This window comes from Diabrotica virgifera, chromosome 1 (assembly GCF_917563875.1).
Source record: "Diabrotica virgifera virgifera chromosome 1, PGI_DIABVI_V3a".
Lineage (NCBI taxonomy): Eukaryota > Metazoa > Arthropoda > Insecta > Coleoptera > Chrysomelidae > Diabrotica > Diabrotica virgifera.
In genome coordinates, this window is record NC_065443.1 from 56,898,683 (window position 1) to 56,915,577 (window position 16,895).

General features: G+C 32.0%; 1 protein-coding gene across 1 annotated transcript; it reads right to left on the reverse strand.

Annotated features, from left to right (window-relative positions):
- Positions 1–1,800: 1,800 nt before the first annotated feature.
- On the reverse strand, positions 1,801–2,217 carry LOC114327730 (uncharacterized). The gene has a single exon (XM_028276433.2). The coding sequence runs from the start codon at positions 2,215–2,217 to the stop codon at positions 1,801–1,803; it is 417 nt and encodes a 138-aa protein (XP_028132234.2).
- Positions 2,218–16,895: the final 14,678 nt, after the last annotated feature.

A 16,895-nucleotide genomic window follows, 5' to 3' on the forward strand; every position in this document is an offset into this window, starting at 1 on the left:
TTTTAACTGATAATTTTCGGTTTTTTTTATTACATTTTTGTTATCTTTCTTAATTATCTCAAAAAGAAATAGTCTATTTCATTTCTAAAGTAAAGTAGTTTAGTGCATTTTAAAGATTATATCAGAAGCTTTAAAAGAGCACCTATAAAATTGTAATAAATCTGTTCAAACTTGAGTAATACCGTCTTAAAGTGGTAATAATTCAGTAAAACTACAAAATTTTCAAAAATTACATTTTTTGAGACGTCGTATCATTTGAATTAAATTTTTGAGACTTTTTTTGAGAGAAACATCGTTTAGTAAGATGTATGGAAGGTAAGCTGTGCAAAATTGAGAGTTTTATAAGAAAAATTGTATTAGTTACACATTTTTAAGTAATTTTTAAACCAAATTCATGTAAGTCTCACTTTCCGCCCACACAATACTTATGCCCATACATTTTATTTTTTTTATTACAATTATGAGATAGCTAAATTATTTTTCTTTTATGATCAATTTATAAAATTTCATTTGATCCATTAGTTAAAGCATTACATTAAAATAACTAAACCGTGAACTTCGCCGTACGCTAGTTTACATTGTGCCAATGTTTGCGAGAAGGGTGACTTTAGAGTTATAAATAAAAAATTATAGAAGCTACAGATTTAATTTTAGAACAATTTTTATAGAAGATTTTTTTGTAAAATTTTCTGAATTTCTCAACGGTCAAGTCAGTTTTTTTTCCACAATTTATATTTTCGGAGTTATTTAAAAAAAAATCTCATTTCGCAGTTCATTTGTTTAATAAAAAATGAAGCACCAACTTCTCGAGTAGAACTTTTTGATATGTTGTTTATTAAACATTTCTTAATGAAATTACAAAAAGTTCTATCTTGCTTGATTTTTTCCTAAGTGAAAATCTATATGCACTCCAGTATTATAAATATTTATTTTTTTATATATTATTCTTGTTATTTTTTTTCCAACTCAAGCGATATAAACAGAGAGATTGTGCAACAAGATAATATACATTTATAAAAATAACTGTGCTAATATTAACTTATAATACCATATTAAAGCCTTTTCCTGGTGTACTCATTTTTAAAACCCCAGTAATTTTCCATATTTTTAATCATAAAACATTTCTTAAAAGACTGTTATGATGCAACGCCAAAAAGATTACAACTATAAAACAATTGAAGAATAATATCATGTTGTTGACTATTTGGTGGAATGGTTTATCCATTTTATAAAGGTTATGTTTATGATGGATTTTTCCACAAATATATATAGGATACCTTAGAGATGCGCGTATCGGATCTGATCCGGATCGGGATCCGTGACTCAGAACTTTGAAAACAGTTTGATCAGACTTTCAGGGTCACCCTGGAAATACTTGTTTTGGGCATGATGATCTCCCATCCCATTTAGAAACCTGAAACATATTTTGGGTTTTCTTTTTGTCTGATAGCACATCCAAGTTCTTCTTCTTTATGTATCATATCCTTTCAGAACGTTGGTTACCATCATAGCTATCTTAATTTTATTCACTGTCACCCTAAATAGTATGCTTGTATCAAGACCATACCAATCTTGCAAGTTCAACCATAACGTTCTTCTTTGTCCTGGACTACGTTTGTCTGCTATTATCCCTTGCATAATATTTTGTTGCAACCTATATTTGGGACCTCTTAATATACGAAGCTCATATGTCCGAAATACTCCAGCTTTATCTTCTTTATGCGTTTTATAATCTCAATAGTCTTGCTGACACGTTCCTAGTATGATGTAGTTTCGAATTTTCTAATGCTTCACGGCGATTTAAGAGATCTCGTTAGTCATCTTGCTTTCAAGGGATGAAATATCGCCCGAAACTTTCAAAATCTCACTAGAAACTCTATGTTCTAATGATGTTATATTCGCCGAAACTTTCGAAACATCATCCGAGGAAACTTTCGAAATCTCGCCAGAAACTTGGGAGATTTCACCACAAACTTTGTTCTCTAACGACATAATATCCGTTGAAACTTGGGAGATTTCACCAGAAACTTTCGAAATTGACGAAATCAAAGCAGCATGCTTGTCCTCAAACACGTAGGTTTCTAGATCATGACCCTCTTCTTTTAGGGTGTCCTTCAGACGTTCGAATAAATCAGCATTTTTTCCAGTAGAATCCAGGTTAGTTCCTTCCAATTCAAGCCTCAGATCTGCAATTGTTAGCTTACACAAGGAAGACATGATCACACACTTTATTTAATGCGAATTATGTTTTTATTTTTATTTTTACGAATCCCCAATTTGCTGACCCCATTTTTGAAGCGTGAGTGACTTGATTATTATTTTTAATAACTTACACTCAATTAAATAAAGAACACTGAATTTATATCCTAAAACTACTACGTTATTTTTATACGTTACAAAATAACCACGGCTTTATTAAAGATTGCACTTAAACATAATAATTTATTTAAATATCTAATACAATTTATTTCGCGACCGAACATCGAATTGTTACTCGATGGCTACAAATTTATCACTGTCCTGCTAATTACAAAAACCTACTATTTATACAACATTCAATGTTCTCGAAATAAATAACATCTCGAATAGTATTTACACGAAACAAGAAAGAATTTACTCCAAAAGTCGAGAAGGAATAGAACAGCATAAATCATAAAAAGGTTACTTGGTAAACAACACTCGGATCTGTTAGGCTGGGAGCTGAAAACAGTATGTGACATAATTATGTCACAGTACCATTAGTTAACCCTTTAACGGGCAGAACTATTGTTTTTGTAAAACTATACTTTTGAATAGTAAAAGTAGTTCATTATGCATCGTTAGTAAGACAAAAAATGTTTAAAAAATTTTTTTCTGAGTCAGAAGGGCTGGAAAGGGTGGTGGATATAGCTACCAGTGTGCATTTTGACAAACAACTAATACTTAGTGTGCAATGGTATATATAACGACCAGTAAAGACAATTACAAAAATTTATAAAAAACATACTTTATTTTGAAAATGTAAAAAAACTAAATACAGTAATATTTTAAATTTATTATCTAATAACTTTCTACCTACTATGGTAGGGTGCAAAACAGTCTTTTCATAGAGCAACGTTACAAACTTGACAAATCAAATTGCTGCGCGTTTGTTTCTTTTTAGATGAAGCACAAAGGGCACATTGCCTATAAGTTCCTTTGGTGGGTAAGTGTGAACCAGCATTCAAAGTTGAGTTTGATGGTGGTGCAGACTTTTTTCTGAAAGTAAAAGTGATAATCAAATTACCAGCTAGTTCACTGCGGAACTGTAATGCAGTCATAGGCTTAGCACTTGAGTTTTTTTTTTCAGAGTCTCCTTATATAAAATATAGCTGTTTACTATTGCTGCGTCTAAAAGGTAGAGAATTTGTTGCTTGAGGTAATGTTAACAGTTGTTCATCCTCGTCGTCTTCATCAGAAAAAATGTTTTTAGGAAATAACCTAGCCAGCTTGTTGTGCTTGAAACCAAATCCGTCATCTGGATCAAAGTGAGGATCTTGATCCGAATGACCAAAATCTTCGATTCCACTAGAATTCTTTGTCTTTCTTGTAAGAGTACATTGGCACACCGTTTTCAAGTGCTGTACTGAAGTACTGGAACATGTCGGATGGCTGTCGATACTAGTAGTCTGGAGAGTTCTGGAAATTGAGCTTCCCTCAGGAAAATTGTCGTCCGCATCCTCATCGCCATCAAATTCGGAAAGACAATACTCTTCATCACTTAGATGGTCTACTATATACTGGAGTTCAGCTTCTGTAAGCGGTCGGTTTCTAGATATCTAAAAAACATAGGAGTAATGTACTGGAAAAATCTAACCAAAACTAAATAATGTACTGGAAAAACTGTAATGACAAATAGGTCTAATAAATAATTTAAAGTCTTATAGAACCTTGTCTAGCAAATAAATACTAAACTTTTCTTTAATGTATCCGTAAAATTTTTTGTATTGGGCGTAAACTACGATCCCGAGATTTTTTGGTTTAGTATGTGAAAAAATAACCTCTTATTTGGTACAATCCTCAAAATGATTAAAAATATTTTCCTATCGCTAATGTCAAACAACCAGTTTTTTACAGAAATTTGTTGCCACAATATTGTTTAATAACAGGCATAAGTTTCAAAACGAAAAAATAAAAATTGTTTGCATGCCGGGATAAATAAAAACAATGAATTTTGGGGTTACAATTCTCATAAAACATATTTATTATTGCAATGACGATGCCAGTGGTTTTAAAGAATTATCTGCTAGTTAAATATAATGAAAAAAGTACACTTGACACTTCCCTTCAATTTTTGTCCAAGTAGTTTATTCCAAATGACACTTGTGCAAAAAAAAATAAAATTGAACTATTTTTTACATAGAGTGTTGCAGAAAGGGGCACTGGTAGCTTATCATACCAGTTTTGTGAAAAGCACGTGGTTGCCACGCCGCATACAGGTTTTCGATATTCACACCTACCAGCAAGCATTCAGTGTATCGACTTCGCCTATAAAAATTGTTTTCACCGCAACTCTGATGACAACTTAAGCCGTAATAGCTTATGGTATATATAGCTACCAGAGAGCGTTAAAGGGTTAAACACAACATTTTTATAACTTTTTTGTCTCCTATTACTTATTCGATTATAAGTCAGTTTTTATCGGGATATTTAGATCATTAAATGTTACAAATAAATGAAATACAAGTTTTGTAAAATCAATCACATATTTTTGTAAACGGTTAAGTAAGATTATACCGGGTGTTTCACTAATAATTGGAAACATTTTTTTTCTGTAGATTCCTGGACTTCCAATATTAGGTTTCAACCCAAATCACGTAGTCCGAAAATGCTTCCGAAGGGAGCTAGAGCCCTTTGAAAATGGCGTATTTTAATTAGTTTTTTTTTAAACACCTCTGGAACGCTTTTATTTAGAAAAGCGAAAACTGGTACATTTATTTATCTTCCAGAGATGAATCGATTCCATCAATTGTAAATTTCTAGTACCGGCCATGGGCGTCCCTTTTGAACGGATATTTTATCGTATAACTTTTCGTCTTAACTTTTAAGTATTCTTGACACTGGATTGTTAAATTGTGAGGTATTCTAGTACAAAAAGGTACGGTTTCTTAAAGTCGGTAGGACACGGCGTTTTCTAGAAAATCGATTTGAAAATTTTTCTTTTTTGATAAAAACTGGCTTATAACAATAAATTTTTAAAAACATTGTGTTTAACTAATGGTACCACAATATCAATTTAATTGGAACGTACACAAAAGTTTGGGAGGGGGTTTAACAGAACTAAACCCTTATAGAATTTTTAGAAGGTATACAACTGTCAGTCTTATTTTTTTAAATGCTTCTGCGTCCAAAAGACCACATGTCTATTTTTAATAAAAAATCTCCAACAGTTTCCGATATATTGGAAAAAAGAATGTGTGTGTACTTTGTACGCACGTAAGAAGTTATACTTCTACTACATATTATGTGATTTTTAAGACAATACCAAAAATTAAAAAAAAAATAAAAGAATAAAACGCACACAAACACATTGAAAAATGCCACAAAAAAAAAATGATTTCTGAACGATAATAATTGTTGGCAAAAATTTTAAATACGCATTTTCTGAAGAAAAAAAATTATATAACAAATATACTTACAATCATAAAATGCATAAAAAAATAAAAAAATAAAAACTTGCATCGGCAATCGAACCCGTGAATTTCGGGGTGCTTTGATTCGTAATCGAAGCCTATACTCACTCGTCCAATTCCACATTATTTGTCATGTGGAAAAATAGGGTAACTGAACGTTTTACTGTTTGACAGTTGTTTTGAATATAATTAAATTATGTAGTTTCATTTTTGTGGAAGAAAATATTTAAATATAACAAAACAGTAAGAAAACAATATGTTACGGTTGAAAGGTCTTTTTCTCAAAGTTCTTGTATAATTCATAATGAATATCAAATTTTGATAAGATGTATAACAAGTTGTATACCTATTAGGCCTTATTTAACATTTAAATAGTAGCGGAAATAGTAAATACTATATTTTATTTTGATTGGGCTAAGTTCAAGGTTTCTGTCAGGTGCGAAATAGATAATTAATTTTGAGGCTGGTCTTCGTTGATAGCTTGAAGTAAAAGCATGGTTTTTTTAAGTAAACCGATCAGACTTCGATCAAGATGTGCATATATTATCACAAATTATATTTTGGATTATTCTAAAGATTACATCAGTTTGTGGAACATCGTATGGACTTAGTTTTCCGATTCCTTGTTGGAGATTATAGAATCTAGTTTCTGTGAAAGCCTTCGTTAGCCATACATTTTTTGAACGAAGAAAAAAACCACGTGTTTCCACCGCATAGATTTTCCAGAATTTTGTATACAGGCTGTGAATTATATGTATTTTAAATATTAGTTGGAGACCTTTGTCCGCTGAAGTCGGATATTTATTCCGATTTGATGTTTGCGGAAATGCAGTAATGAAGTTGTTGGATGCAACTTTTTCTATTGGTTGTTTGTAAGAATGTTGATGGTGTGAAGACGTTCAAGTTTTGGAACTAAAGGTTAGTGAAATTATTTACATCACTACTTTCGCGTAGAAAAGACTATTCTTTTGTTTGTTTTTTTTTTATTTGAGAGACACTTCAACATCTCACTAGTCAATCTGTTCCTAAGATAGATAATATCTTATTACTTCATTAAAGTCATAATAAAATTATTATTCAACAGTTTTATTTTAAAATAATGTAAAGAGCTCTTAGGGAATTTAGGTACTTTAGTTGAAACCTCTTCGAGGTGACTTTTTAGCAAGTGTTTTTCTCTTTCATTTCAAACATTGTAACGATATACTTATTATATTGATGTTTATAATAAATAATATTTGTTTTGGTAATAAAGTTATATGTATTTACTATTTAATTTATAATTCTCACATATTTTTGCTGGCGCCCTGTAATTAGATATTCCTAAAATCTACTTTGAATAAATCATTTTAGGCCAGACTAAAATGATTCCTTCTTATGTTTTCTAACCCACCCCAGAGAAGTCTCAAATCTCTATGGTCTGACTTTTATTTGTTTGTTTTCTTTAAATTAACTATAGCTTTTACAGAGAAAGCGGCTTTCTTGGTAACAATAAATTTTGGCGCCCAACGTGGGGTCCGATTTTGTACTTTTTTTCCGGTCAGACATTTCTTTTGTTGTTCTTTTTTATTTTTTGTGCTGTATGATTTTTAGTGCTAGCCTGTTTTGGTTTTCTTCGGTGTTTGCTAAATATTTATGTGTACACTAATTGATGTTAATTACTAGTTAATTGATTAATGTTAATTGACTGGTTTATTGAAGTAAATTAATGTTGTTTCTAATGGTTGATTCTTTTATACAGATTGTCCTTGCTAATTAGTATTATTGTTTTTGATCATTAAACTAACTTAAAATCATTTCTCATTTTGCTAATTTTTCTTATATAAGTATTATTATTTTCGATCATTGAACTAACTTAAAATTATTTTCTTATCTTGCTAATTTTTCTTATACAGATTGTCTCGTATATGATTATAAATTGATCATAGGTTTAGTCTCTGCTATTTTTTTTATATTGGATAATAAAACCTGATATAGTTTAGTAACATTTTTGTTTGAGAATACATAGGGAGTTCATTTTAGGAATTAAGGTTGTTTGTTGTTTTTATTTTTTTTTTTGTTTTGGACAGTTTTGAACTATCTATTTGGTTAGGTATTGATTTTGCAAGTATATGTGAGAGTTAAATAGTTTTGAACAATGGAAATATATTAAATTTTTTTTGTCGAGTTTTTAATGAAGATGCTTTTATTTTTATGATGTAATGTTGGAATTTTAAGTAAGTATAGTAAAGAATAGGTGAATTGTAGATACTTCTTTTGAACCAACGGATTTTTGTTGATCTGTGTTATTTTCTGAGTGTTAATACTAGTATCTGAAATAAAGTTTATTGATAGTATGGCTCCATCCAGATTTAAAGTTGAACATTTGCTTCCTGAAGAATTAGACTATGAGTTAAAAGTTAGAGGACTTGAGATACCATCTACTGTTGAGTTAAAAATGTCAACTTTGGGGGGAGTAATACATCAAGAAGTTACTAATAGGAGTGTCTTAGATACAACTGTTATGATGGACTTTAAGCAAGAGGAAGCCGCTATTCAGTCCACTCGTCTAGATTTAAAAGCAAATATTGATGATTTTTCTGGAAATACTAGCTCCAATAGTTATGCAAAACTCTTATCTAGGATTTCACATGTAACAGGTCGTATTTTAAGGTTAATTTGTCAGAGTGAAGAAGAAGAGAAATGAAGAAATCTAAATGGTTAAATGAAGTTTTTAGTTTAGAAGGTGTTTTGGTTGAAAAAACTGATAGTGAGGTACCTTTGGCTCAGTCTTCTCCTATTCCTAGAGTTAGTCAGAATCTTACCAGTCAAAAATCTTTTCCTGTGCATAAGTTGGGACTGTCTTTTTCAGGGGATGAGAAGAGTGAATCTGTGATTGACTTCTTGGAACGCCTGGAATGTCTTTGTGCATCAAGGGATATAAGTGAGACACAACTTTTCTTGTCTGCTGGTGATTTATTTGTTGGCTCAGCTTTTGTATGGTACAAGAATAATAAGTCTTTATTTCAGTCTTGGTCAGATTTAGTTCGAAATCTTAAGTCAAATTATCTGCCTTATGACTACCAGGATCACATTTTAGTTGAAATTAAGAACCGAAGACAAAAAGTAAATGAACCAGTCACCATTTTCATTAATGCTGTTCAAAATTTATGTCATAGATTGGAGACACCTTTAGAGGAAAATCAGATTGTTAGATTTATTCGTAAGAATTTGCTGCCAGAATATATCCAATCGTTGTCACTACTGGATATTAATACTGTTAGTGAGTTAACTGATAAATGTAGGCGTTTGGAAGAAGCTCAAGTTTGGATGAAAGCTTCATCGACTGTTCCTACCGATCCTATTCAAAGAGAAAATTCTCAGTTCTCTCGTTATACTGCTTCTACCTCTCGCAATCAAACTTCAAAGAACTTTATGAATGTTTCTGCTCTTAGTTCAGACATTGTTTGTTGGAATTGTAAAGGAAGTAGTCATATGGCTTCTGGTTGTTCGGCTCCTAGACGGATGTTTTGTTATGGATGTGGTCTTTCTGGTGTCATTCGTTCTCATTATGTAAACTGTTCAAAAAAACTTCAAAAAGGAGGAAATTGTGAGTTCCGGCAGCTCTCCTCAGGAAACAACAGGAATCGAAGTTACCACACCAAAACAAGGCAAAGGAAAGCAACGAAGGAACAATCAAAAATCCAAAGGAAATCCAGGCCCATCTCATCAATAGGATTTTCCAGAGTTAAGAATAAGTTAGGTTCATCTAGTCAGTGTCCTGTTATGAATAGTTTAAATAGTGTTAGTAATGATAGTTCAGATTATGTTAGGACAGAAAATTTAGTCGAAAGTATTAGTAGGTCTTCTTGTGAATGGAAAAATTGGTTGAAAATTGTGAAGAATTTTGTGAAGTATGGTATCCTTTCATACCAACCAAACATAGATTCTATTGGTTTCGGTGACGCGTTAGATAATAGAGTATATTTGCCTTTGTCAATGTTAGATGGTCATTTTAAAGGATTAGTTGATTCAGGTTCAAATATTTCAGTCATTGGTGGGAAGTTTATTAATTTAGTTCAGGATTCTAGTTTGACTTTTAGCCCTGTAAAAGATCTATCTGTTTCTACTGCTGATGGACAGATTCAAGAAGTCTTAGGTTGTGTAGACATTTTAGTAACTTTTTCCGGTAAAAGTAAAATTGTAAAATTTTTTATGATTTCCTCTGTCAAGCATGATTTAATTTTAGGAATGGACTTTTTAAATCAATTTAAGGTTAGTATAGATTTCTCAAGGAAGAATTGTGAAATGTCATCACTATCTTTATGTATTGTGAACACTATTCAAGATTTTGGTTGCTTGAATAAGAGTCAAAAGGAACAACTTGATCAAATTGTAAATTTGTTTAAAGAAATTGGTTCTGATGATCGATTAGGGAGAACTTCACTTTTGGAACACTATATTGATACTGGTGATTCCCCTCCTTTTAAGCAGAGACAATATCCTTTATCTCATGCTATGCAAGAACATCTATTGAAAGAACTCGATCATATGTTAAAGTTGGGAATTATTGAAGAGAGTAAATCATCATACGCTTCTCCTATTTGGCTTGTTAAAAAATCTGATGATACATACCGTATTTGTTTTGATGGTAGAAAACTAAATTCAGTCACTGTTAACAAAGATACCTTCCCACTACCTCTGATTGACACTATTCTGTCTAAACTTCGTGATGCTCGTTATATTTCGTCTATTGACTTGAAAAATGCTTTTTTTCAAATTCCATTGGAAGAAAGTTCAAAAGCTAAGACGGCTTTTGCTGTTCATGGTAAAGGACTGTACCAATTTCGTGTTATGCCCTTTGGTCTTGTGTCCGCACCCCAAACCATGTGTCGTTTGATGGACTTAGTACTAGGTCCCGCATTTGATGAATATGTTTTTTGGTATCTGGATGATATTGTGATCGTTACGCCCACTTTTGAGACTCATCTTGAAATCTTAAAGAAAGTTTTTGAAAGATTGAAAGAAGCGAACTTGACAGTTAATCTATTAAAGTGTAAGTTTTGTCGTCCTTCTTTAAAATATTTAGGATATGTTGTAGATCAGTTTGGACTCAGAACTGATCCGGATAAGGTTTCTACGATATGTGATTTCCCTGTTCCCAGGACTACTACTCAAGTGAGACGTTTCTTAGGAATGACTAATTATTATCGTCGTTTTTTAGTTAATTATGCAACTTTAGCAACCCCTATTTCTAATCTGTTGCGTGATAGGAAAAAAGGTCAGAATATTGTTTGGAATGCAGACGCTCAAATGTCCTTCGAGCAAATTAAAGTAGCTTTAACTACTGCCCCTGTGCTAAGTAGTCCTGATTTTACTAAAACTTTCTATCTCATGTGTGATGCTAGTAATGTAGGAACAGGATGTGTATTGTTCCAGATTGAGGATGGTTTGGAACACCCTATTGCTTATATGAGTAAGAAGTTCAACAAAAATGAACAAAAATTTTCAACCACTGAGAAAGAATTATTAGCTATTTTGCATGGAGTAGAACACTTTAGGTACTATTTGGATGGTCGTTTTTTCTATGCTGTGACCGATCACTCAGCACTAGTTTGGCTTAAAAATTTGAAGACTCCTTCTTCTAGGTTAGCTCGTTGGATTATTCGTCTGTCCGCTTTTGATTTTGAAGTTGTTCATCGTAAAGCTTCTGGTACTGTTGTAGCTGATGCATTGTCTAGAGTTCATGATGTCAATCTATTGGATTTGTCACAATTGAAAATTGACAAATGGTACCGTCAGATGATCAGTAATGTTATAGAGGATCCAGATAAATACCCTACTTATAAGGTTGAAAATGGCCTTCTGTACAAACATCTTTTTAATCGCTTTGATCTTCTTTCTTCTCAGTCCAACTGGAAAATAGTTGTACCAAATGCCCATCGTTCTGAAGTCATTTCTCAATTTCATGATGATCCTACTGCAAGTGATCTTGGCGTATATAAAACTTTAGCTCGTGTATCAGAGTTGTATTATTGGCCTAAGATGCGAAAAACTATTCACAATTATGTTCGTAAATGTCAAGTATGTGCTGCTTGTAAACCTTCAAATCTCCCTCAAGCTGGTTTGATGGGTTCGTATAGAAATATTAATCATCCATTTCAGATGGTGTCATGTGATCTGTTAGGTCCTTATCCTCGTTCTAAAAATGGTAACTCATTCGTGTTTGTTATTGTGGATTGGTTTACGAAATTTTCATTAGTTCAGCCTTTGTCTAAAGCTACTTCAAGAGCTGTATGTAGATTTTTAGAGAATCATGTTTTTCTTATTTTTGGAGCTCCACAAATTGTGTGTTGTGATAATGGTAAGCAATTTACCTCTACCATGTTTAAGAATCTTATGTCTAAGTATTCTGTTCAGAAAATGTTTTATAATGTGAATTTCCATCCCCAAGTTAATCACACAGAACGTGTAAACAAGTCCATCGTTACTGCTATACGTTCGTATTGTCACGAAAATCATCGTACTTGGGATGAAAACATACATCAGATAGGTCAAGCTATTCGCCTATCCAAGCATGAAATAACCGGACAAACACCATCATTTTTGGTTTTTGCTCGTCAAGTTCCAATAAGTGGAGACTTTTATGGTAAAATTCATGAAAACGCTGATAATCTATGGTCAGTTGAAAGTAAGATTCATCGTTTGGAAGATACTCAAGTCATGCCAAAGATTTTTGAAGATGTCAGAAAACGTATCAAGAACTCGTATGTAAAGTCTAAAGCTCGTTATGATTTGCGAAAAAGGAATATTCAGTTTCATGTTGGAGATGCTGTTTGGAAGAAGAATTTCCAAAAGTCCGACAAAAGTAATTATACTGCAGCTAAATTGTTGCCAAAGTATGTTCCTTGTGTAATAACTCGGGTTATTAGTCCATTAGTATATGAGCTTAAATCGCGAGATGGAACACGTCTGGGTAGATGGCATATTTCTACTTTGCGCCCAGATACTACGGGTTTTGATGACTCTGATAGTTCTGTGCATGATGGTGATAACAATGATGAAACTGAACTGAAACTCGCCTGGAGCTTTTTCTAAACTAATATTCATTATGTGAATAATATTATAGAATGAATAAAGGCCTTTATTATTATTATAATGATGATAAATATGATGAGTCTTCTGACTCCTCTGTTTAGTAATAGAGTTATTGTCTTGTAAATGGTACACATTTTTCCATTTAGGTTGAATTTGTGAACCTTTATTTTTGAGTGGTTATTTTGTTTTTGTCTTTGTTGAATATATGTATTTCACTTTGTTAATTACTAATACAAACCGGATACAATGAAAGTTTAGTATGTGTTGATGTAGTTTCTATTGAAATAAGTAGTTAATGATAAGTATTATGACAAGCTTAGAACTTAGTTGTCCGTAATTTTTCAGTTCTCTTTCTATTCTGGTTTTTGTTGTTCTTTTAATTACTTACTTCTTAAGTTAATAGTTACAACTTCCATTCGTTAAGAGAATACTGAAGTCATTTTGTTGTTGCGGTCAAGTTCACGACAGTATAGTTTGGTAAAGCTGTTGAGCTTAGTCATAATTCTAATGTTAGTTTTGTTCAAACGATAAATGGTTGATTTTATGTATCCCATTTAGTTAGTTGGTGCAAAGGAATTATATTCATAATTTTGATTTACTTTGGTAGGTAAATAGAACATTAAGTTGGTGTATATGAAATTGTTGTCTGTAAATCTGTAAGATTTTCATGGAAACTTCTGCTTTCTGGCTTCCTAATTCAAGACTTTCGTGTGTTTAGCTATGATCCAGTTGTTAAGTGAAACTTCCTTAAGCATTTTATAGGTGTATGGTAGTGGTCACCTTATTTGACGTATTCTATTGTACTTTTAATTGTTAGCTCTCAGTACACAATACCTTAAGTTGTGTTTTAACTTCTGATAAGTTTAAGTCAGTAAAAGATACAACGTGTTATGGTAAACATTTCATAACCCCAAATTTAGTTATATGTATGTAGATATTTTGGTTGTAGTGACCTGATATATGTACGTATACATATATATTTTTGTAAGTTCACCGCTGTTATAAATGGTTTTGTAGGAATTTCGGTGAGAAGGATATAATATGTAGTAACTTAGGGTTGTCCTAATATATATAGATATATTTTTTTTTTAATTTTGATTGGTTTTTTTTGTTAGACTTTATCTTTAGTGGTATGAATGGGTTACGAAACTGTGTCTTTAATGACAAGGAAGTTTTCAGAGTTCGACGTGGATTGTATTTGGTTGGGTAGATAGATATTCCTACGGGTCGCTATCGACTATGCTGATCAGCACTACTGCTATCTTGCTAACATGGTCTCTTCTGCAGATTCGTTAGATTATTCATAGTACTTTAGTCGGAGTACCACTCAATTGTAAATTAGTAGAGTCAAAAATTTTAGATTGGTAAATTCTATAATTTACTAGGGTTTAGTTGGGAGTACTTGGATTTGTCCTAAATTCTAGATTTGTACGTGGATTTTGTTTTGAGTACAAAGTGAATGATGTTTCTTTTGTTTGCGAAGTTCATACTGGAGTATTGTCGGATTTTCTTTCATATGAATAGTGTATAGTGTGAGGTTTGAGTTCAGAGCCACGGCGCAATTTACATCCTGCGAGGCCGCTCTCAAAACTATCCATCGATGGATGATACTGATAGCTCTTCAGGATAGTTCTGATCTTCAAAAGTTACGGATTTCGTAGTTAGGGATATTACTAAATATTCGTATCGTATGCCTTACTTTTTTGTTTAGATCAGGTAATCAGATTTGAAAGTGATCTGAAGCACGATGCTGTATGGATGAGCGAATGATTGTAGATGAATCTGTATTGCGGGCCCGAATAAAAGGTGTGTGTTAGGAGAAATGTACGAGTATCTGCAACAGAGAGCTCAATTCTTTTGATTGGTTGGCCTAAATTTTGGTATTTGGCAATATAGAACCTTTAGTTGAAATATATTTTTTTTTTGTTTTTGTTGCTTGTCACGATTTCTTACGAAAGGAAGAGATCTCATTAATAAATATGTGGTTCATTATTGTCTACATCAATGAGTGAATTTTTTTTTTCGTTATTTTGGTTGGTAGGAAAGAGAAAAAAAACCCTTTCGAGTTTCTTTTGCACGGTTTTTGGGGGAGTTGTTACGGTTGAAAGGTCTTTTTCTCAAAGTTCTTGTATAATTCATAATGAATATCAAATTTTGATAAGATGTATAACAAGTTGTATACCTATTAGGCCTTATTTAACATTTAAATAGTAACGGAAATAGTAAATACTATATTTTATTTTGATTGGGCTAAGTTCAAGGTTTCTGTCAGGTGCGAAATAGATAATTAATTTTGAGGCTGGTCTTCGTTGATAGCTTGAAGTAAAAGCATGGTTTTTTTAAGTAAACCGATCAGACTTAGATCAAGATATGCATATATTATCACAAATTATATTTTGGATTATTCTAAAGATTACATCAGTTTGTGGAACATCGTATGGACTTAGTTTTCCGATTCCTTGTTGGAGATTATAGAATCTAGTTTCTGTGAAAGCCTTCGTTAGCCATACATTTTTTGCACGAAGAAAAAAACCACGTGTTTCCACCGCATAGATTTTCCAGAATTTTGTATACAGGCTGTGAATTATATGTATTTTAAATATTAGTTGGAGACCTTTGTCCGCTGAAGTCGGATATTTATTCCGATTTGATGTTTGCCGAAATGCAGTAATGAAGTTGTTGGATGCAACTTTTTCTATTGGTTGTTTGTAAGAATGTTGATGGTGTGAAGACGTTCAAGTTTTGGAACTAAAGGTTAGTGAAATTATTTACATCACTACTTTCGCGTAGAAAAGACTATTCTTTTGTTTGTTTTTTTTTATTTGAGAGACACTTCAACATCTCACTAGTCAATCTGTTCCTAAGATAGATAATATCTTATTACTTCATTAAAGTCATAATAAAATTATTATTCAACAGTTTGATTTTAAAATAATGTAAAGAGCTCTTAGGGAATTTAGGTACTTTAGTTGAAACCTCTTCGAGGTGACTTTTTAGCAAGTGTTTTTCTCTTTCATTTCAAACATTGTAACGATATACTTATTATATTGATGTTTATAATAAATAATATTTGTTTTGGTAATAAAGTTATATGTATTTACTATTTAATTTATAATTCTCACATATTTTTGCTGGCGCCCTGTAATTAGATATTCCTAAAATCTACTTTGAATAAATCATTTTAGGCCAGACTAAAATGATTCCTTCTTATGTTTTCTAACCCACCCCAGAGAAGTCTCAAATCTCTATGGTCTGACTTTTATTTGTTTGTTTTCTTTAAATTAACTATAGCTGTTACAGAGAAAGCGTCTTTCTTGGTAACAAATATATTAGATGAAGATTGGTAGAACTTTTGTTGGTAATCAAATTAAGTATGTAAATCAAAGCATTACATACCTACTAGATAAATAAATCTACGCCAAAAAATCATAATTTAAAAATAAAAATCGGACCTAATTTGGGATTTCTCTCTAAAATCCCCATTCTTGAGAAAATAAATGTACAGTAGAGCGTCGATTATCCGAACGTCGATCAACCGAACGACCGCTTATTCGAACTATCGACTCCCGCGTCCCGCACTCGAATACCGAGCAAGCGTTAGTAATTGACACTTTAAATATCTTCAATTTTCTTCAATATTGTATCCAAAAATAATTATGTTGTTGCAAAGACTGCACTTTTTTGTTTAGTTGCTAGTTGTCATCATCAAGATATAAATAAATATGTAGGTATATAAATATGGCTTTTATTCACTTGTGGATAAATATGTATGACTATAAATATGTATCAATATATTGTAGTTCGATTATCTGAACAAATCGGTTTTCCGAACACCTATGTCCCCCAATTAGTTCGGATAATCGACGCTCTACTGTATTTCAACCTAATCCAAATGTATAATTACAATATGATTATAATAAAAACTACTTACCAAATTAGAATGAGTTTCCCTTGTCTAAAATAGTCCAAAAGTCCAAAAATATAGGTATATGAAAACTATGTATTTAAAAAGGCAGTATAACTATTAACTAACTTTTGTTTGTTGTTTCTTTTCACACAAATTTTAAAACGCAACAACCATAAATAATCAAACTAGAGCTGTGCCACAGCCGCCATATTGAATAATTTTTGACATGTCATTTGAACATCCAATCAGAACAAAGTTATAAT